General features: G+C 36.3%; 1 protein-coding gene across 17 annotated transcripts in view; it reads right to left on the bottom strand.

Annotated features, from left to right (window-relative positions):
* Nucleotides 1-24,009, bottom strand: part of ERC1 (ELKS/RAB6-interacting/CAST family member 1) — a 308,860-nt gene that overhangs the window by 97,844 nt on the left and 187,007 nt on the right. For 15 of the 17 annotated variants that reach the window (XR_013944890.1, XR_013944891.1, XR_013944892.1 and 12 more), the window contains one exon: nucleotides 14,487-14,647. Coding sequence is in view for 13 of the 17 variants with exons in the window: in XM_080576070.1 (XP_080432196.1) it covers nucleotides 14,487-14,647 (161 nt within the window). In the remaining 4 variants the exon portion in view is untranslated. Of the gene's footprint in view, nucleotides 1-9,831; nucleotides 11,356-11,402; nucleotides 13,387-14,486; nucleotides 14,648-24,009 lie in introns of those variants that run through there. The other 2 variants (XM_080576071.1, XM_080576072.1) reach the window with 2 other exon arrangements.

The following is a 24,009-nucleotide window of genomic DNA, read 5'->3' as shown; positions in this document are numbered from 1 at the left end:
TTATGTATATAACCACAACATTAAAAGTTGTCAAAAGAGGAATGTAAATCACAACAGTCCATTTATTCACTAACACAATGTGTTTAGTGCAAAACTTCATTCTAAGAGTGGCTTTCTATGTATCATTTGATAAAATTCGTAATTTTGCTCCCTACCTTTAAAAGCCTTCAATAATGCTCACCCAAAGTTCCAGGATTAGAAGGTTCTTCTGGAAAAATCGAACAGTCAGCCTTGTGTGAGCAGGAGAAGGACTGTTTCAGCAATTGGCCAATTAAATTAGAACATAATCCCAGACTACCTTTAGGAAAACTACGAAGTATAGTAACTACAGAAAAAGATATCAAGTTTGGAGATATTACGACATTTGGTATCACTCCAAGATGACTTCTTTTGGTGCTGAGAAGTTGTATGACCAGACTGTACTCTTGTCCCTTAACTGATGTCAATAGGGATGGTGATAATTCAGTCATTTCTGGTGTGTGTTTTGGGATTCAGTTACCCAAGTAATGGTATCTAATGCCATATTAGCTGTCCTAGGATATGTAAGACATTCACAAGAGGCTGATAATGTGACACACAATATCTAGAAGATCTATGCCTTTCTGAAGTGGCACTTAGGTCCATTAGGATATTCTAGTGCACCTGAAATGGCAATAGACACCAAGGTTCAGACAATGGATCTGCAGTACTGTTCTCCTTAAAACCAGTAATCAAGTTATCAACAGGTAGCCCAGAGATATAAATTGGGTAAGAAAGGAGCTCATTTCTATCTTGTATGTACAGTGGTGGAAGTCTTGAAAAAATAATTCTTGGAGAGCAGGCACACTTAGGATGGTAGGCAGTGGTAGGCAGAAAACCAAGGTTCTGAAAGCCAACTAACCACAGAAGAGAAAGTGAAGACTTGAGGAAAAGAGAAGACAGGGAACAACACAGGTACGCATCTTTTGGTGTCCGTCCTAATCAAAAAACCTTTTATCATTAATATTACCCTTTCAACAACACTTTAATAACTTTACTTTATTCACCTGCAATGGAATATAAACCATATTTATGGCAAAAAACCCTCACTTCCTAGTAAATAAAATTTTATATTGGAGTGCAAACTGCCTTTTGGTACATAGTAAAATGTCTTCAGTGTGGTCTGGAGGTCACTCTGCTAAAGCAACCCAAACAGTTTTCTATGCCATTTAATTTTTCCGTGCTGAGTTTTCCTTATCCATAAATAAGATAAATAATACTGACTTTTTTTCCAGAGGAGCATTTTGAGAATTAACATGGCACTTTTAAGATTTTCAGATGGAAATTGCTCTGTAATGTAAAGTAGCATAGTTAAGAACTGAATGCCATAGCATAAATTAAAATATAGAAGGTTGCATATATATATATGTTAATAAACCTATTCCTAGAGGTATTTTAAGGTCACAAGGAGAGAAGATATACTATTCTATTTTGGTCACCAAACTCTTGTTCATTAAAAGTTTAGGTGTGTATTTCCAAGTCCCATGAGGCTGCCACCAGGAATGTGATTTTTTTTGTTGTTGTTCCTTCAGTTAATATTTTTAAAAGACTTTTTCTAACACTTGTAGGATTTCCTTGGGAAAAGAGCAACAAAAAAGTTAGATTTTGTCCTTCATAATACATGTTCCAGATATATCAGTATATATAACGGAGATCAAAGTTTAACCAAAAATCTGTAACTGTTGGTCATGAGAAGTCAAATTCTCCATCTTTTCCAAGCAGGCATCTCCTGACAAACTTATGAGGCAAAAGTTCTGCTTATTAAGGTACAACGGCTTCAAAATATGAATGACTTGACAGTGGGAACAAGGAGTAAAGCAACTCTGAGAGAAAAGTAGAGGGTTTTATTCCATGCCTCATTCTATAATCTGACAGTAATTGAATGGGTATTTCTATGCTGCAAACATGTTAAATAATCATTAAAGCATTCTAGCAAAATTATCAGAATCTCAGCAAATTAACTGTACTCATTTCTAAAATAAAAATGACACATACTCTACACAGGTCAAACAGAACACAAGCTATACATGTGCATCACATATACTTGAGTTTCTGCACAAAGAAAAAGTAGAACAATCGGGCTAAGCTCTATGTACACTAAGGAAAATGCATTTCATTATTAGGACTCATTGGTATGAATAAAGCATATCTTGCTCTATTTTTTACATATTCATTCCCTATTGCTTTTTTTTTTTTTATTAGTCAGTAAAACAAACAAACAAAAAGAAATCAGAATGGAGATCTATTAAAAGATAATGCATCTCCCATGTATGGGAATAAAACTTTTTGTTATTCATATCAATGAGACAAAAACCAGATCATCGCCCAGTGTAATTTCTGTCCCCCTAAAACTGTATCTTTATTAAAGGTCTACAAGTTCTGGTTCAGAAATAGGTAACAAAAGAAGAATTTCTTACACTTTGTTATATTTAAGTTACACTGAGAGCATATTTGCCCATAAAATGGAACAAGAAATGTAGCATTTGTATAAATAATACACTTGAGGTAATGGAGATGTAAACATACACATCACAAAGCCATCTGGTGCACAGTTTTCCCCAAATTTGGGCACAAAGAGTATAAAGAAATGTGTTGTCCACTAGGGTTTCTCTAGGCATCTCTTGTACTTTTCATCTTCCCACACCGAGGAAGTGATACTCCAGTGCTCCATGTTGTAAAGGAGGCAAAAGGTCCAGCAGTTAAGACCACTGGAGTGAAGCCTTGGTAAGAGGTTGCCTGAAGTGATTCTGCGTGGCTCCGTAGCTATTTGACTAACATTGACTCTAGCCCACAGGCTCCTTCTGTTTGGGCCAAATGCAATGCTGACACACTCTGCAGCTCAGCACCAAACACCTTTTCCATTCTTTAACAGTTTACTTGCATTTCTGCGTGCTGGTTTCTTTTGGCTCCAAAGACAGCTTCACCTGCAAGGTTTCGTTTTTCTGTTTGACACCTTGCTGTTGGTTTTCCCTTATTGCACAAAAGAACTTGCTCCAGTGCCTCTTTCACAAATGCCTCTTTGTAGTAAACGAAAGCCTTAATGATCATATTTTGATTGTAGACTTGATTAATTTTGACTTTGTTTAATTTGCGACCTTTGCTGAGATCTTTAGGGCTGGGAATTAGAGAGCACACTGTACCACTGTACTTTGGACATTGCAGGTTTGCCAATTTGTTTCATGCCTCATTTGTCATAAAACCTATGAAATTGTAGTCCAAAGCCAGCTTCATATTTTTCAAGGCGAGGCAAAAATGTATTTGTTTTTGTTTTAAATTAACATCTCCTTGCTATATTCATCTAGTTTTTCAAACTCAAGACCAAAGCCTCACTAACAATGAGAACATAGCAAGCAAGACAAATCTGAAGATCAACTTATCAAAAGAGAACAGCTTGCTTCTCTGCAATTACAGCACTAAAGTGGTAAGATAGGCATACTCAATTTTAGGTACAGGCATACAATAAAGAAAATAGGGATGTAGAAAGGATTTGCATGACAACATGCTAGAAGAGAGAAATAAATGAGGATGCATATATCTTACTCGCACAACTTTTTCTATTAAACATTTATCTCTTAAGTTATTTAAAAACATACAAACCTAATATCTTAAGATTTTAATTTCTGACATCACTGGAATTCTGTAGCCACATGATTCCTTCATGTGTGAAGGCATCACATCGTGTTTCTGGCTTCAGTTTACTTCTTTGAGAAACAACAACAAAATTTCTCTGTTTTTATGGAAAAGACGACTGATAAGCAAGATCCTTCAGTGAAAAGAACTCAACTGCACAGTATTATTATTAAAACTTGCACTATTGATATCTTTAGAAGATAATATGGCTAGCAGAAGTCATAACGACTTTCTCCAAATACCAGAAGATATCCTTGGCATTCTTTATAAGCTAACCAGGCTTAACCCTTTCACATCTCCAGCCTACTGAGGGCTTGAGAGGGAAAAAGAATTTTTAGCTATCTTTAACCAACAAACTGAATGATCTAAAAAAAAGGTGGTTTCCCTTACATGAAGAATATTCAAAATGGATTACATACAAGAGCAAAATTTCTCTTTAGAAGTTGAATCTGCAAACCTAAGCTGGTATTAATAGAGAGAACTGAGCCCTCAGCATGATAAGTAAAACAAGTTCATATATATAATATATATATTTTTACAAGAGACAATTTTGGTTCTTATAGACATTAACGCAGGGAAGTATATGATCTGTGCTAAAGAATCTGCAAGACAACACCCTCTCTATTCCGTTTTATCTTCATGAAAACATGCTCAACCATACCTAAGCTATTTGTGATAGGTTGGTGTCATCTGTGTGTAAAAACCTTCAGGGAACAATATTCTACACCCTACCCACACCCTGCTCTTCAGTTTAGTGAGATCATTTTGAATTCTCATCTTGTTCTCCAAAGTGTCTTAATACCCACATTGGCATTTTGGCAATATGTCTTTTGGCTTGTCAGCCACATCATTAATGCACATTTTGAACAGTAGGAGACTTGGAGGAGACCTTTAAGAAAATCAGGTAATACAGGTTTCCATTTTGACAATGAACTAATTGTTCTTTTCCAGCTACCTGCTTATTCACTTTATAGTAGCTTAATCAGGAATATAATCCCTACTTTGCTGATGAGACAGTTCTGAGAGATAATGACAGAAATCCTCTTGAGATCAAAACATATCACATCTACTGTATTACCAATGGCATATGGGGACACCTTGTTGATTTGTCATGATTTAGTCTCCACAAATTTAGGTTATCTGTTACTTAACACTTTACTGTTTTCTGAGTATTTACAAATAATATTTTTTATTTACTCCAACATATAGCTAGGAACTGAAGGTAGACTTATGAAATCCTTTGGCTGCTTAAAGCTACCTGCAGTTTCATAGCAGTATTGTTGGCCTCAGAGCTTTACTCAAGAGATTAAACTAAATGTTCAAATTAGTTGATTTCTAGATTATTTAGCAAATACTATTTTATCATTTAGTTCAACTTAGAATCATAGAATCATAGAGTCATTAAGGTTGGAAAAGACCTCCAAGATCATATAAAAAGCTTGATTCCTAGATTACATAGTGGATATAAACTAGTGTGATCTTTTATTTTCCAATGTTTTTTTGACGTAAGTTTTAAAGAGATAGTCTGTAGGAAAGAGCTGTAAAGTGCCAGCAAACTGAAAAAGAAATACAGGTTTGTGGAAAGCTATAGCATTATCTGTTTTGTGCTTGAGCAAGGGCTATAAAAAGGGATCTAGGGAACACCAAATACAACATTGTGTTGAATTTTTCAGTCTTCCCTACAATTCTGTATGTTCTAGTGCCTAGTACTAAGAAAGACAGTTCTCTCTCTCCTGTAATCTACATGAACTATAATGCTATATATTGGACTGAGAGAACTGAATTAAGCAATGACAACAGCACACCGTAAAAAAGATGCTTTTAGGGTACTTAGTGTCTTCTCTTAGGATTTCCAAACAAAAAGTTCTGGTCAATTTTCCTTTTTTTAAACTCCTCTTATGACAGTCCCTTGTGCTGCACACAAGACACCGCCAAACAAACCAACAAGCTCTCAAACCCTCTCACTATGGGGTTTTCTCAAAGATTCCTTAGACTTGCAGATGATGCTTTTTATTTTGCCTAAAGGTCTCAAAGATACTGTTTGAGAAGGGAGGAAAACAAAAAGATATACTGAATATTACTTATTGATCATCCACATACAGATCAATTTCAAAGATTATAGGGGCTGCCAACAATTTGGGTCATTTCCCCATTTTTCTTATATGACTCCCATTTCTTCTCAGTTTGTCCTCCAGGACTGTAGGGAACCAATTATTTGCTTTAGAGGTTATTTCTGTAATTAAAGTAAATTGACCTGACTTCTCTTGAAAGAGGAATTTCTGGTCAACTACAGAAAATAACATGAAGTTAGTAAGCTTTGCCTTACCTACATCCCGCAAAGTTTCACTGCTATTTTAAAAACAATAAAAGAATGACTTACATATGCACAGTGGCCATATGAGCACATCTAACCTTTGAGATTTCCCTCCTTGTATTTTGAACTATGTTGACGATGTCCGGATGGGATTTACAATGGCTCAAAGCTACTATTGTTCACACTACATTAAATCTACAATATATGCAATGAGATACCATAATATTTTCACTTGGAACTTCTATTAACCCACAACTTGACTGTATTTAATGAAATATGTAGTGCTCACAGAGTTGATTTATATGCATCACTATTTACAGTGCGCGTTTATAAAAGAGTAAAAAGCACCCTAAGGAGCTCATGGTTCTTTCGACTTTAACAAAAAGTAAAAAGCGCCTGATTTGGTTTAGCTCAGTAACACCCCTGGAAGCCCCAGAATCTTATAGCTGGATTAGGAATGGCGACAGGAATCACTGATGCATTTGAAACAGCTAGCATAGGAAATGTACTACTGCTACCAAACCTGCGCCAAAAAACACTCATGCATATTTTATTTTTAAAACAAAGACCATAGTCATATTTATGTTTGTTGTATACGTATATATCAAGTATACAGAAACAATAAAAAGACATGCTGAAAACCAGGAAGTCCATTTCTGTCTGTGCTGTTCTAGAAATAATTGGAGTGGAGCATTCATACACCCAAGGGAAAATTACATAGATTCTCCTGAACAGATAAACCTTTACTTCTAAGAGAACTTCTGACTGTCTTCCATTACAGAAAGTGTATTTTAGAATATAGTAAGAGGAACAGTGTTTTTTTCCTGAAAAGGAACGCTGAATTATCTAGCAGAAGGTGGTATATTGGTGCTCTCAGAGCTATTTTACAAGCAATCTGCTTTATACATTAGTCAAAGCAAATCTGTCACTGACTTCATTCTTCTACCAGTTTAACATTAGTTAAGCTGAGTGATTATATCTAGAAAAAGGGATTATTATTTTTATTCTTTTAGATAAGATGATCTGTACAATACGCAGGTTATGGTAAACACAAACTTTCCCCAAAGTAACAGCAGTTGGGCAATGAAGAACACAGGGCACTAATGACTTCCAAGACACTGTCTTGTGCTGCACCGGCTCTAGGTTTGCAATACTAAATTAGAAAACCGAGAAAAGACAGGAAGGGTGTTCATTCGCTAGTGCTAGGACTGTGTTAGCCTAAAATGTTATACATTTTAGTACTCTCTATGTATGCCAAAGATCTCTACTGATGAGATTTTTCATGCTAATTTCTATAAGAATACTGTAATCTGTTAGTAGAAAAGAAAAAAAATAATGAAACCTGTGCATTGTTAACACTCAGGCTATATGCTACGCTTTTTGCATTCTGTCTTGAAAGAGGTGTAATTTCATTGCACCATCTAGAAATTGTGTTCCAAGAACTACTCAAGGGATCACCTAGACTCAACCCAGACCCCGGAAAACATCCAGTAGAAAAAACACCTCCCATGGAAAGGCATAGAAACAAGAGCACAGTGTAACTTACTTTTCAGGAAGTTAATGACTGGACCTCCTTTCCCCAACTCCTCCCTATAACATTAATAGTCATAGGAATTACTGAATGGAACAAACCTTTAACACCACCTGGTGTACTTTTCAGCAGTTGGTCCTGCTTCCAGGCCTGTCATGCCTCATTAAGATAGTACAGTACTTTCTCTATATAAGACTGTTCTGGGGGACCATAGAATTCAAGATAAATTGAGATATGGAGGTTTTATCATAAGACAGAATGGGACTGGGGCATATAGTGCCAAGATTTTAGTATCTGAGAAAACCACAGAAGAAAAAAAATTTCAAGGAAGGTGAAGAGTGAAAAAACAGTTACAAAATACATACATAACTTCTCGATAGTTAAAGAAACGGAGGAAACCACAACAATCCAATTCTGTCTGTGCTCGTATGGGGCACCTTGTTTACATAGGCTTCACTAAAGGTCTCACTTCTTTTCTACTTTGCAGTTTATCCTTTCTGCTAAGCTTTAAGATTTACATTTAATAGTTCTCTCACCCACGTGAATCATATGACCAAAGAGCTTTGTACTGGTGCCCATAAATGGGTTGAGCTTTTCTGCTTCTTTCCATGATTCAGGACATTCTACAGTCAGTTTCACTGAAAACCAAGTGGCAGGCTGCCTCTGATATTACCACCTTACTGATATCTAAGGCTGCTTGAAGGCTCACTGACAATGCAGCAGGACAGAAAAGATAACAGACGTCAAAACCTTACTTGCCAAAAGAGGAAAAGTGCATAAGAGATTGTTTTCTATCAAGCTTTCAGCTGAATGAAATAATTACAGCAGAACCCAACAAATGTCAAGGTAACCGAGATCTACTGTCACGTTTATGAAGAGCTTAATGGTTCACTATAGTGAGGAGAATTGTGGAAAAAAAAAAAAAGAAAATACATTTTCTGGCCCTTCAGTAACCTTTATCCTTACGAGACACACAACATATCTACACATAGAGTTTCAGCTTTCCTGTTGGCTTCTGTGGGACTCATTTTGAGATTAACAGCAGTTCCAAGTTCAGTTTATTTCCAGTCATTCAATCTTAATGTCTCTATTTTCCAGTAATTAGAAATGGGCATTTTTTCACATTTCAGACTACTGCAACTGAACTTTTTACAGCTTAAATGTCAAAATTTTACTGGGTAAGTATATCAAAATAAAATAAACACATATTTTTTATGCTCAGAAATTAAAAAGGACAAAATGATGGGAATGGGATATTTTTTGTGTTCATTTTCACTTTGTGTCCTTCTCTGAAATAGGCATTTTAATGAAAAAAAAATCTAAGCTTGGAGGGGAAAGAAGAGGCTGCTGCCATGCACTTGTTCAGCTTTGCCCCAAACAGTAAATCCTATGTACATGGAGTGCCCCCTGTGGGACTGGAGATTACTTAAAATCACAACAGTAATTACAGGAGGAGTGCCGGCACCATTGCTGCGATTGCCCATTGGCCTGATACACCAAGTGGCTCATAGACCTTACAGTCTAGTTCAACATGATCACAGTATCACAGTATCACAGATTTCTAGGTTGGAAGAGACCTCAAGATCATCGAGTGCAACCTCCGACCTAACACTAAGTACTCCACTAAACCATATTGCTAAGCTCTACATCTAAACGTCTTTTAAAGACCTCCAGGGATGGTGACTCCACCACCTCCCTGGGCAGCCCGTTCCAATGCTTAATAACCCTTTCGGTAAAGAAGTACTTCCTAACATCCAACCTAAAACTCCCCTGTCGCAACTTTAGCCCATTCCCCCTCGTCCTGTCACCAGGCACATGGGAGAACAGACCAACCCCCACCTCTTTACAGCCTCCTTTAAGGTAACTGTAGAGAGCGATAAGGTCGCCCCTGAGCCTCCTCTTCTCCAGGCTGAACAAGCCCAGCTCCCTCAGCCGCTCCTCGTAAGACTTGTTCTCCAGACCCCTCACCAGCTTGGTCGCCCTTCTCTGGACTCGCTCGAGCACCTCCATGTCCTTCCTGTAGCGAGGGGCCCAAAACTGAACACAGTACTCGAGGTGCGGCCTCACCAGAGCCGAGTACAGGGGGACAATCACTTCCCTAGACCTGCTGGCCACACTGCTTCTTATACAGGCCAGGATGCTGTTGGCCTTCTTGGCCACCTGAGCATACTGCTGGCTCATATTCAGCCGACTATCAATCAGTACTCCCAGGTCCTTCTCTGCCAGGCAGCTTTCCAGCCACTCATCTCCCAGCCTGTAGCTCTGCTTGGGGTTGTTGCGCCCCAGGTGCAGGACCTGGCACTTGGCCTTGTTGAACTTCATACAGCTGACCTCAGCCCATCGCTCCAGCCTATCCAGATCCTCCTGCAGAGCCTTCCTGCCCTCGAGCAGATCGACACACGCACTTAGCTTGGTGTCATCTGCAAACTTACTGAGGGTGCACTGGACGTCTTCATCCAGATCATCGATAAAGATATTAAAGAGGACATCTTCATCATTAAAGAGGACAACTCTTCATCATTAATGATGAAGAGTTTGAGATTGCCCTAAAAAGCCGTACCTTGCAAATGCAAGGTTAAGATACTACTAATTTGCAGCACACACAACAAATGTGAACTCACTTCAAACTATAGAGACAACCGTTTATATACGTAGAACATACACATACTTCCTTTCTTCCGTTTTAACTAGGAATCACTCTTCTCCTCTCGAGAACTGTCATTAGACCATAGGCATAAAGTAAGACCCTATAATGACTCAAACATTTCTTTAATTTCCAAGAGCACATTTTCCAGTGTGCTGACAAGCTATTGGATGGACACTGTTACTTATTTTTTTTTCAGGTTCTGCTCATCATGGATATATATAGCATGAAAAAATTTTGTTTGTTGAGTCTGTTTGCTGCGTTTGAATTACTTCACACATCATTTTGAACCAGCAAAAATTATTTTTCTGGCAAATAAACTCTGTGCCAATTAATCAGTTGCTTTTGGACCACTTTCAATTTCAAACTCCTACTCATACCTCCAGACAATACTGCTTTATTGCTGAGAGGATGAACTTTTTAGAAGATAAACAATCGTGGCTTTTGCTGACTTCTTTTTCTTATCTAACAGCCAAAAAATGAAAGTGTGGACTTATCAACCATCTACCAAATATTTTAAGGAGACTTGCATGACATACAGGAAAACTGTAGCAGAGAGAAGGATGAACATAACACTGCCTAGGTTGGCATCTTGTTTTTAATAGTGGCCCTCATGTAGCTCTCAGCAGGCCTTCCAACTCATGGATAAAATAAAAAACAAATGCAATATGCAGCTTAATTAAGCTACACAGCCCTGGTTCATTTCGGATCACCACCTACACTCTCTACCAAGTTAAACACTATCTGGTGGAAAAATGGGATGCATTCACGTAATTAAATACTACTGTGGTAAATATTCAAAAGACCGCTCGAATAAATTAACGAGTAGTTAAAACACATTTATGAGAGCTTGATTTTGAAACAAATTATGTTCTATTGTAACAATTCCTTTGTAATATCCTTGATTATTTTTAAAGAAAAAGAAAAGATAATAGTAAATTATTCTTGGACAAGTAATACACTTTGTGATGTGCGCCAGCAGGATCAAGGATTCAACTCTGACACGCCAACTACATTATATAAGTCTGCATCACTAGAATTACAGAGCTCACAAAGACTTCAATTAGCAAGAAAGGGCATAATTCAGGAAAGGGCTGTTGGACAATTTTCTAGGTCTAAAGGAACAGATTGAGAAATGCTCCAACTGGGATTTATTGACCTTGAAGCAGATGACTTGGGAGAATCTTCTGGTCCTTCTGACCAAAACAAAAGGCCTGCCTAGACAAAAAAAATAAAAATAAAAAAGTCTCTTCTCTACATGCAGACACAGTGTCTGTTCTCCTTCCCTATAAGTAGAGAGTCCACTGCTACAGTTTTGGCAATTGCATGAACTTGGCCCCAGATTAGAATGTTTGTGCTCAGTTATTTTCACACACTGCCAAAATTTGCTGACAACACCAGGAGAAAAAAAGGGAAAGGAAAACTGGTGATTTTCAACAGTTTATAACTCAGCCCAGCCGAAGCAGGTTTTTATGGGACAAAGAACAGAGATTTCTCTGTAGACAGCACTTTATTCCTGCCTAATTTAAAAGATTTGCTGTGAATGATGGAAACATTAGAACTTCTTAAAGAAAACATAACAAAACAAAAATCCTAGCAGTTCACTAACGTTTCTTTTTTTTTACAGTAGATCATGTTTGTTGATATCAATAGAGAGACCATTATCTAGCTGTTTCATAATTATTTACAACAAAGATTTTTTTTTAAAGAAAATAAAAATATTAGACTTAAAGGCAGAGGTGTTCAAAATACATAGTACTTCTTTAAGGAGATAAATTTCTTCCTTGGAATACTTCATATTTCTGCTGTTCTAATGCCACAGTAGTCCCTAAAGAGTGTGAAACGATCTTCTCAGAGTTACAGAGTCAGTAGTAAACACAAGTTGTACTCTAAGAAATGTTATTTTAAATATATATTATCACTAACATAATACCTAACAACTTCCTATCACAGCCCCAAGGTAGCTTTCTGGAGTAATCTTGCTGCTTTAACACTTTCTTTCAGTCCACATCTAGAATCTCCTAAAGCAGCATATCCTAAGATATTTTTCTTGTATATCCCTCTCATTCTCCCCTACCTCATTAGTTGACTGTAGGGTCCAGGCTGTTAAACTTACACCTCTAACAAATTGCAAATTTAATCAGAGCTGCATTTGAGTATCTGAAACTTTTCCACTGAAGTGTGCCCTAAAACTTGGGCAACAATATTGCTTTATGGTAATCATGAAAAGTAGATGTACAGCAACTATTGTTTTCTGTTAAGGATATCAAAATCTGCTCAAATGCTTCACAAAACTGACTAATCATTCAGTCGCTGTTATTTTTTAGTTGAGACAGTAGAAAACATTTTGTCAACATTAGAAACTTCTGCAAAACTGGGAAACAGCTGAGAAGAGTACTTTTCAAAAGAGGCATAGACTGGGAAAATGTGGCAACAAAGAATATACTGAGGTTCCTGTATATAAATATAAGATATTTAATTGACTGGGAGTCCTCACTAGAGACTTGTTTGCAACAGAGCCTCTCACTGAGCATGAGTTTTTGAAGTTTGAATGCGTTTGGCAGCTTTATAGAACTTTAAGACAGATCAGCTATGTCTAAAACATGTTTAGCTAGTTAACTATACAAATGTAATGTTTTTTCCATCTTTCTGTCCATGTGCTGACAGCATTACCATTCTCTCCAGTGTTCTTCTTCTTCCTTCTGAGGTACAATGGATCTACCAGTTTATGCAGTTCCCAATACTAAATTTCAGTACAATAGCTTTCCAACAATAACTTACTTAGCTAAGAGAGGTCATCATTTAAAAGAAGTGAGTAGTTATATTGAAAGCGCTAGAGCTACACAATTTGAAATACATTTCAGGATATACTATACAATACATTTATATTTTAATGAGAAGGTTTGGCAGAGCAGTTTGGCAGAAGAAAGTACTGCCAAGTGATTGGATATGGGATATATCTCCAGTTGCTTTGGATTCCCACATCACCTTAAGAGCTATTCTTCCCATCCCCCAGTACACCAACTCTCAAGCCAGTCAAATTTATAGCTCAATAAAACTTTTTTATTAAAAATAAGAAGTGTGGCTTTTAAGTACTGCAGTCTTCCAATGTCCCTATGCCAGGTCTAGATCAGACTGTAGTAGTTGAATATGATGCTGAAGAAGCTTGGCCCACTTTGCAGAGCACTCCTAAGTTAAGAGTTTCAAGATCTAAGCCACCTCTCTTTCCATTTTGTAACAGCTGTTTTTCTATCCAAGAAAAGAAAAGGAAAGAAAAGGGAAAAGGGAAAAGAACAAAAGGAAAGAAAAAATGAAAGGAAAAAGGAAAGAAAAAAGGAAAAAAGAAAATAAAGAAAAACAAGAAAAGAAAAAAGAAGAAAATGAATAGAAAAAAGAAAATAAAGAAAAAAGAAAAGAAAAAAGAAAAAAATGAAAAAAGAAAAAAAACGAATAGAAAAAAGAAAAAAAAAGAAAATAAAAAAAAGAAAATAAAAAAGAAAAGAGGTTAGTATAGAAAAGCTAAATAAATAAATAATGGCTCACAAAAACCACAGTGGAGGAACCACTGCTGGTCCTGCCAATAAAAATGTTCCTTCTCTTTCAGGGCTGGCTAAACAACTGAAAGTGTTTCTAATGAACTGCTGGCAGCACTATCCATCATTGCACTAAATGGATTCATGTCTCCCTAAACTAACGATAACTATTCATCTATAATGCACAGTTAGAAATTAGGAAGTATTTAAGCCTTAGAAGTCTAATTCCACACTTTTCCCCATCTCAAAGCTTAGTTTTATTCAGGTCTCCTTATGTAAAGATGACAAGAGAAGTCTGATAGAGAAATTCAGTCTCAGTTCAAGTACTAATGAATCATCCACATGAGTCTGAAAACCACTTTATCAGACTAGACATCTGCAGTATCATTTCAGCATTGTAACTATCTGACATTATGTTTGTCTCGTCCCTCCTTCCTTTTTATCATTTGTTACACTGATTTGTGTCTTCCCTTTAAGTAGATCATAGACCACTGTAGACAAGATGGCACATTCGTAAGACTTAAAATAATTGGGTCCCAACAATTGTTTAGGAACATTGAAGATGCCATTGTGCAGATAATGGCTTTCTACTGCTAATGTTCAGAAGGAAGATGTGTTTTTGAGCCCCAACTGAAGTATGAAAGTAATGTAGATAATCCCTAGTCAGAAGTCACTTCTGAAGACTTGACTGATTATACAGATAGCTGCCTACAGAGGCATATTTGTACAGCGGTTGTCTTTAGGTCACTGGGGATCAGAGAAGAATTCAGAAATATCAATAAAACATGCTTCCAAATAATGGTAAGAAACACTTACTTCATCTCCAGGACTTCCTCCAAATGTTTTCTTCTTTCTGCTCGTAGGTTGGTCAAATGGGTTTCCTTCTCAGCTAAAGACTGTTGAGTAGAGGACAATTTTGCTTTCATAGACTCCAGCTCCTGCTTAACCTTCTCCATGGCCATCATCAGCTCTTCTACCTAAAACATTTTTGAGGAAGGCAGGAAGAGAGAAAAATAGTACAACGTGACCAACTGGAACTTACTAAAGGTCACAACTAAATCAGAGTCCGAGGTTACCAATGCATGTACACTGCATAATACTGTAGACCAGAAGAAGCATCATCTAGCACTGTGTAAACTACATCTACACTTGATGGAAGCAGCATTATATTCTGTGGCTTAATATGCTCTGGTGACTGGAACGTTACTGTTACAATACCGTATTACACATCTTCAACTCTTCAATATTTCTATTTTAGAAAATGTACCACAAAGATAAATAGATGATCTATATGAACTAAGTTAGCTCAGAAAATTGCTAGGATTTAATAGAACACATGAATAATATTCTGAAAATGTTCTCTGTAAATAATCCCTAAAAAGAAGCTACGTATGTACTTTAAGAATAAAGTTCAGAATGTTTCTGAAGTAGGGAGAGGACTGAGTTACCATGCAGATGTAAGTAAGGATACTTCCCTCAAAATATCTGTTGAACAATGCTTATAACCACGTTTTGTAATTTAGCAACATAAATGACCTTCAAAGAGTTGCTGATAGCAGACAGGTAAAGAACAATCTCCAGGTTATTACAAAATGGGAAAGGTTCACAATTATCATAATTGTAAGTTATAGAATAGACACTGCACAGATGAATCTAGTTGTATTTTGTTCTATACTAGGAGCAGGTTTTGTCACAGCTACAGTTCATCACTTTAACATGTAAAACCACAATAAATGCTTAAGTATGTAGTATATGTAGTATAAAAAACCTGGATATTTTAATGATAATTTTATAGTAATGTTAGATGGCACAGAGATTTCTTTCACCAACATCATCCTTATAGATTTTATCTATCACAACCAATCACTCATAAATAATTTTATAATGTGCTTCAAATGTGAGAAACTCGGATGTTACTATTGCACATGATCAAACATTTGTATAAATTTAGTATGACATTACAGCATTGTATGGCATATCCCCAGACAACAATCAGCTTGTGCTTCAACCTAGAAGTGAATTATTGAAATTATATTAAGCTCAATTTCTACTTACATGTTTTTACAATGAGTTGGGAGCATCATTCACTATACAGGTACTAGAGGATGTAAGGTGTGGAATATACCACTGCTTGCTTTAATAAATCAAATACTCCAAAAGGCAGAGCTATTGGCTCAGGACAAACATCGATAATCATCCTCAATCAATGATAAAGCAAAACAGTGTGATTTAGAATTAGAATATTCATAAAATCTAGCATAGATATACACTGCTTAAGGCAAAATGCCTATCTACTTCTGCTAAACGGCAGCTGATAATAGAAATTCTTGTGCTCAGCAAATTAAGAAAAATTTAAGAAATGTGATTATCAAAAACTATTCAAAATGTACAGCCAATACTTCATCCAGCAATCAGCAGACTGAAGGGGAATTTCAGTGATGCATAGTCAAAACTGGCTAGCATGCATAAAATAACCAAGTTTTCCTGTCTTGTTCATGTGCAAAACAATGACCAGAACCTCTGTCAATTTTTAAAATAAACAAAGAGAAAGCTCCATAGAAAGAAATGGGGAGAAGTTAGAAAAGAATGTAAAGAAAAACTGTAGAAACAATAGCAGAAGTACTTCTGGGAAGAAAACTGATACCTAGAAAGAGAAAAATAGCAACATGCTGGGCAAGTGAAGGTGTACTAGTGTATCAACTTCTACTTCCTATAGCTGGATCAGAATTATCTACATAAACATTTTCCTTTAAATCAAGGAGAGAAGAGGCATGGCATCTATAAAATCCTCTGCTTTTAACAAAAGGCAACCTCAAATAAACAAGTCCCCAGCCAACTGCAACAATCTAAAAGGTTTGTGTCAATCTGTCAGTTGCCAAGACAAAACAATCTTTGAAGCAACAACTTTTCCATAATGAAGTTTGAAAGATTTCTGCCATCTGTCATTCCATTCCCAGTCATCCAAATTTGTGATACTAACACCAAAGGATCCGTTTGCTTGATGCAGATCTGTAGCATAACAGCTCTGTGCTACTAAGACACAATGAGGCTGGAGGCCAGTAGCTAGGGCAAGGCAGTCACTGCTGGGTGGCAAGATCAAACTCTGCAGCAAAGGCTTATATTATTTGGAGTACTGACTACTGTGGGTATTATATTCTTTTTCTAATCACTCCATTTGGTGATTTTTTCATTCTAAGGTTTTGTTCTATGTTTGTGAACGTTAACATAAAATCGATCTAATCATATATTGGGAATAGACAAACTGTGAGTAGCTTTCACGTGGCACCAACAACTTTGCTCACTGAACTGTCATTACCTTCCATTCTGTCTAGAAGGCATCATTTGTCATGTTACTTACTAAGGACAAAATTCACTGAAGTAGTAATGCCTGTATTTACAATAAAGAGTTCATTGTCTGAATTCATCAAGCTATAGATATTCCATGGCAGCATTTCCATCAAACTTATAGAAAAACAAAACTTTTTATGTTGCAAGTTATGAATCTTAGTACAGATCTGTTTATATGTCCCTGTAAGCAGTCCTCTGAGAAATGATACAGGAATAGTCACTGGAAGCAACTTTCTTGCAATAGATGTCTAATTTAGCCTATACAAGAAACTTTAAATCTACCCTTGATTTTTTTCCCCTGAGAGCATCTAATTAAATAACAAAAAGTGTTTGCCAATAACCAGAGTTTTCTGAGACATGCTGTTGACGTTTCCAATTCAACTCAAAGTAAGCTTGTGCCCTATGCCTAGAAAGTTTCTATTTCAGAATGTGTAAAGACCATACTCTCACTCCTCTTCTCTCTGTGCTCAAATGATAGTATAATGACATGAAAGAATCCATAGTTCAAATGTAAATGGGGTTTCAATCATGCAGATGGTCCAAGCTGTTACTCTTGTTATATTTCTTTCCTTATTCTTTTTCTTTTTCTTCTGATCAAGTATTTGAGTACTTTTATGATCAAGTGAAGAAGACTTTTTTAATGAAAGGTCTCAAAGGGCATGACAAATGGACTTGACTATTAGACTAAGAACCATGCATACTCTTAAACTGGAGATATGGTACCTCAGATGCAGTGATAAATGGGAAACTTACAGTTTAATGTCTAACTACTGGAAAAGAAAAAAAAAAGGATACATTTTCATTTTTCTGACTTAAGGAAAAAAAATTATATTTCTTCCAGTATAAATACAGGCATTGTGGGTTATGGGATAGCTGTTTATGTTTATTAATGTATCTCAAAAGTTCCAGGCAGAACAAAAAAAGATGGGATTTTAGAAAACAAAGATACAAGTACCAGTAGGAACAATTTATTTTCAGTGAGCATTTTATAAATCAATCACTAGAGATCTTGTTTTCAAAACCACCTCAGGAAGCTAACTTACATATTTAAAATTATTGGCTTTCTGAACATAGGCCTTTCTTGGATAAACAACGGATTAGTATTACAAGACAAAATGTACTAGAAATCTGTACTTCTGTCCAAAATGAATTAGGCCACCAAAACAAAAGGTCTTGAAATTACAAGTCAGTAGTAAGAATACTACAAGTCCCGAAAAAAAAAATTAACATTTCTCATGAAGTTCCACTCAGTGTCTCAGAGGACTCTCTCCAACTTTTTTTCAGATCCTGAGTTTTTAAGCTATTTTTCATTTCACTGTGTACATTAATGAAATGATAAAGGGACTGCAAATTTCTGCATTATCTTTTACTGAGCTGAACTGATTAGACTGCAGGACAGAGAGAAAAGAAAGAAACAGACACGCAAAGAAAGACAAAGACGAGTTCTGGCTCCATGTAAACTTGTTTGGATACCAGAAAATTTTCCCAGAACAGATGTTAAGACATGGAAAAAGCACAGGCCAGACTTGGGACTTAAGTATGTAATTTAACTGCCTCAAGTAACATATTACAGGGAGAATGCATTGAGTCTGACATAACCTGGATTGCCAGCAGGACCAGATGGTTTGCTTAAATCACAAGCTAATAAACCTTTACACAAAATAAGAAGGAAATGAATTATGGTTTCATCACAGCCCCATTTTTGTTAAAGCAGTAGGGTGGCTTTAGGTACTCCTAAAGACCATAACCAAGACACTTAACTAAATTCTTGGCTATTCTGAATTGAGGGAACAACTTTCAAATTCTTATAGCTATTGGGACAGCTGATGGGTATAGCTTTTTGAGAGCTAAAATATCAGAGGAGAATGAGAGAAATAAGTAAGCAGTAAAAGGAGAAATCTTAGTTTTCAGTAAAATTAGAATGTTATTTCTGGTTTGTATATTAACGACAGCCATCAACTGAAAGACCTGTTGAAAGCTCTGCCACACTGGCAGCAGAGCAGAATGGTACAGAGCAGAATGGCTCTGCTCCTACCACATGCACAGCTCTGGCTCTGCATCAAGCCCCTCTTACTCACTACCACTGCAAGAACATGCATATTCTGGAAGGTGTACAGAGAAAGGGGGCACAGCTACTGCCTTCTCTGTTATGCCAATGCTGTCACATTGTCACTAATCCTTTTGAAGCACATATGTGAGGTTAAGATGCTTTACCTCTGCTTTTATTCTGTAACTGTGAGTACTGTAAGGATATCCTAAGGTGAACATATGTTCATCATGTAAAGAGAATGTTCTTCCCTACACTGTACATGCTCCACTTGTTCTGCATGGTCATTGTTAACAAACACTACCATGAGATCCTACACAGATAAGTGAAAAAATTTTTTTTGAATGTTGGAATTCCTTAGCTGAGATCCTGCCTAAAGAAACTGGGAAATAAACATAGCTGAATGTTGTGCAACAGTTACAGTGTTTCTGTATATCACATTTTCCTCCATCCCAGAGGATGCCAGATTTGCAGCACCCCTTTTGCCAATGTCAACCGTGTCTAGTATTACAGGGCTGTGACAGACTGCATGTACTGAGAAGAACAGGTTTTTTTTTGTTTTGTTTTGTTTTTTTCACAATAAAGAGGGGAGTTGGTGTCAAAACTGAGAAACTGGCTGGTGGATTATCAGTTCTGAGACAAGGCAAGGTTTCTGATTATCTGTAATATATAGCAATAATTTTAGGGATAAACTATATATACAACAAGACTTTTAGAGATGAACTGCATGTTTCTTTACACTAATGTGTAGCCTTCTTAAGTCTTCGAGTCACTGATGACTCTAGGCAATGAAGACTAATAGACTGACCAGAAGATATCTGACATTACAGAGTCACTCCTGTAGTACCCACAGAAACAGAAACACAGGAGTCTTTGTCAAGGAATATGTTACTTGAGTACCATCAGGAGTGATTTTTGCTCATATTCTGAGAGCCTTGTGCTCTTGGTATGAAAGAGAAGGAATCAAAGCTCGCAGATGTTTGGAAAAGAGAAATGTCTCCTGAGCTTAGACATTAGGACTGAAGAAGTCACAGCTGTGTCCTGTTAGGATGTTTGGAGGTAGCTTTGACAGTTGTATCTCCTAAATGAGGGCTGTAAGCCATATAAATAAGCAATGGCCGGCTGCTGGGACAAGAGCTCTTGAGAAGGAAGCAATAATCCTCTCTGCTTAACACACACACAAAAAATGAGTCACACCAGGAAAAAAAAGTGAAAGACTGAATTCAGATTTGTGTTAAGGACAGAAGCCTGTTGCAGTCTCCATCATCTGAAGACTATAATAGGTTAAAATTGTATTTTTACATTTTCCTGAGCTAGAACCTTTATCTGATGAAGTATATTCACTATGCTTTTTAACCCTTGCAAACATACCAAAGGATGCTGACCAATTTTATTTTATGTGGATCTACAGTCATAGTAAACTGCCTTGTGTTTGTCTTCATGACTAGCAATGAAGTTCTCCAGTCCCTTGAGAACAGAGCAGCAATCACTACTTTGAAAGATAACAAACAATCTTGCCAAAAATTGGATTAAAAAAATTACTACATTACTACCATTTAAAAATCACTACAGCGGTAGACAAAGTAGAATTTAGCACACTTAGCACTTTCTGCAGAATTTTGCACATACAAATTTAGCACAATTTGTTAATCCAAACAACCTCTTCAGAAAAGTGGCTAATTCATGATACTGCAAGCAGAGCTCTAAACAAAGACATCTTCAAAATAACTTGACCTTTCTTAGGGTACATCTGTGATTGCTGCTAAGGTAGTAATAGTAATTGGGCCAAAGGAAGCCTTTCAGCTCAGACTTATTACCAAAGGATCTAAGCTCACAAGGAGTCTGCAAACCACACTGACTTTCATTTCGTTGCATTTTAGATAGTTCCATGTTAACTGGGGTATGTCACCATGGCAGACTGAAATTTAGACATACCTTAATAATATTCCAAGTAAATATTTAATGCTGTGCTACACAGCACAGATTGTCAATTTATATAGTTACAGATTGATTCTCCAAAGAGAAAAATTCTGGGATGATATATTAACTCACTACATGTAGTGAAAAATGGTATGCTAATTCACCATTCAACTTCAACACTCTTCCCAGAAGATGTTAAGGATCATGAACAGTTATTATGTGAAAGCACGTGCATTTACATGAAGGTTGAACATATGGCTAAAGTTTAACTGAAGAAGTACAGTCTCATTGGCAAGCTCAGGAAAGTTTCCACCTCTGCTAACTTGAGGAAGCAAATCTTTAGCATTGTAGTTAATAGAAAACAAAGACCAGAATCTAGTCACAGCAACTAAAAAGTAATCCCACTGTTCTGAGCCAGCTGAACTAAGGCTGAAATTCATTGAAGGCTTTGAAGGAATCTGATGATAAACAGCAGTACAGCAATGTCTGGAAGCTTTTGCGTCAATAGGAAATGTTTCAGAAAGAATCCTCAATTAAATTAACCTCAAATCTCTCTCTGTCACTCTTTTGTGTTTTTCTGTATAGGAGAATGGTCTAGAAATGAATACCATTTCTTTTCTTGAATTTAAGGTATTTTGGTGAAAAATCACTTGTCACAAAAAAGTGTTTTTCTAATTTATAAATTTAATATACACGTCTTATGATTTTTTCTAATGCTTTAATCTACATATTATTGTATTAAATTGCAACCTTAGATGCAAGAGTAAGATCACAACTGGAACACGGAAAATAAATTCCGATTGGAAAAGTTACAGGACTAGCTTTAAGCAAATATTAAAGCAAGTATTTGCTCCAGTCCTTACAATTCCAAGTGAGCTTTACTGTAAAAATCTGCACGACTTTCTCTTTCAAAGCAGACTTAAAGGCAACTCAAGACTTTGATTTTTTTTCTTGAGCCAGAGCAAATAAAATACTATGTAGAATTAGGCACTTGAGGAAATACCATATCAGGTAGAGAAGTGGCAAGATGGAGTTTTCTCTAGAATGCTTGGCTATATTAAAGGAGATAATTTGAGATCAATACTTGTATATTAAAAATTAAAAAGGAATAAAAATCCAGACAAAACCATTGTTAAGATTCCTCTTTGCACCAAATTTCCATGAGACAGTTTCCATCAATATTTCTCATTTCATTAAAATTAAAAGCTGATTTATATGGAGAAATGCTCAATGTATATTTTGAACAGAAGCTAGTTATAATTTCAGTATCCCCAATTCTCTTAAAAGTCATCAAATTTTGCTCACTTTGCAACTGGGCAACAAGTTTAACAAAATTAAAAGATTTGGTTTTTTTTTTTTCCACTACAATGTTAGAAAAAGATTTCTGTCCCAAAGTCATCTTTGGTTATGATTTTCTATTTGTTATTATTTTCTGTTAATTCTTCTTCACTGAAGAAAAAAAATCCCTAAAGCCCCCCAAATAGGTATAGCTGAACACACCTATGACAAGAATAAAAACTGTACTCTGTTACACCTCCTAAAAAGTACATTACTGAAATCAGAAGGAATTCCATAATTTCCCTGACATACTGAATCACCCTTCCCGTGTATGCAGTGTGACTTGATACCAATCTGGATATTTTAAGGGGAGAGGCTACACAATCCATTGAATTACTCTGGGAGGAGGAAGTAAGTTTAGGGAGAAGCATCACTTCTAAAAATGACTGCCACCAGCTTCATTACCATGGACACAGTGTACCTTACATATCCAAAATACTTTCTCTAACCAAAGAAAAAGAATCAGACAAAAGAATGAAAACATTCTAGATCTTGAAAAACAACGGCAAGACTTTAGGCTAACCATTTTGTTAAAAAGTTCTAAAAACCATTTATATCAGTAGAGGAAATTCAAACCTAACTTTTTAGTACAGATTTTAACTTAATATGAATTAAATACACATATGACTTTGCACGTGTATGTATATACATACTCTCACAAACCAGACTGATTTTGGCAGACTGCTATAGAATGGAGTTTTGCAGAAAATATTCAAGAGTTCAGCCAAATAGAGTGTAGACTGCTTAGAGAAATCAATGGGAAGCAACCAGGCTCCAGCAGCTTCACCCCCAAACCATAGCTTGGATAATTGCCTTGATCTTCAATCACTTGATTTATCAAACTTCTCAATAAGAGATAGAGAAGAACAGCCAAAAACATTAGTTAAAAGCAAACTATCCAGCATCGGTTATAGAGGAGACAAGATTACTACTGTGCTCAGAAAACAGCTGTAGGTAAGTAGCTCGTGAGAAATTCCACTTTATATTTCCCACTTACAGAGACCTATAGGAAGTAACTAATGTGTGAGAATTTGGGCTGTGAAATAACTCCAACATTAAACATATTTTAGAAAATATTTTAGATCTATTCCAGTAACAGAATAGCACAGCAAAAAGGAGATATGTTTAAATTTATTTTGCGTTTTTAGAAGATACTTGATTATAGTCAGTGCTGAATGTTAGGGTCCAATACATAATAATTATGTAAATGTATTTTCTATTCTTACAAGAAAAACAGTTAAAGCAGTATATGTTAGGAAGTTTAAACAGGACCAGAATGGTGGACTGATGGCAAGTGCAAATGAGAGGTATCATCCAAAACTTGGGTAGATTTTTTGTATAGAAACTTATGGACACAACAGAAAAGGCTCTTGGAGGCTGAACTGTATATTCAAACCTCTGCAGACCCTGTACTTACAATAGGGAAATCCTGATGAACAGGAGGCGGGGAAAAAGGAAAGAACTGGGAAGGAAGTTCTAGCTGACTAACTTATTAACCAATTCCATATTTATTTTTCCTAAGAAACAGATGCAAATTCGGAAGTGGGCACATATGACACAGAATTTCAAGAGTCTTGTTATCAACATATTTTACACATCATATGTGCATGACTGAAGATTAAAACCTGCTGAAATAGCTTATAAAGACACTGGGAGGAACAAATTAGCTTAAGAAAGTTCATTTAA

This window comes from Anser brachyrhynchus (assembly GCF_964034855.1).
Source record: "Anser brachyrhynchus genome assembly, chromosome: 1".
Classification (NCBI taxonomy): Eukaryota; Metazoa; Chordata; class Aves; order Anseriformes; family Anatidae; genus Anser; species Anser brachyrhynchus.
Note: the sequence above shows the minus strand (reverse complement) of the source record. Positions and strands in the feature narration are given on the sequence as shown.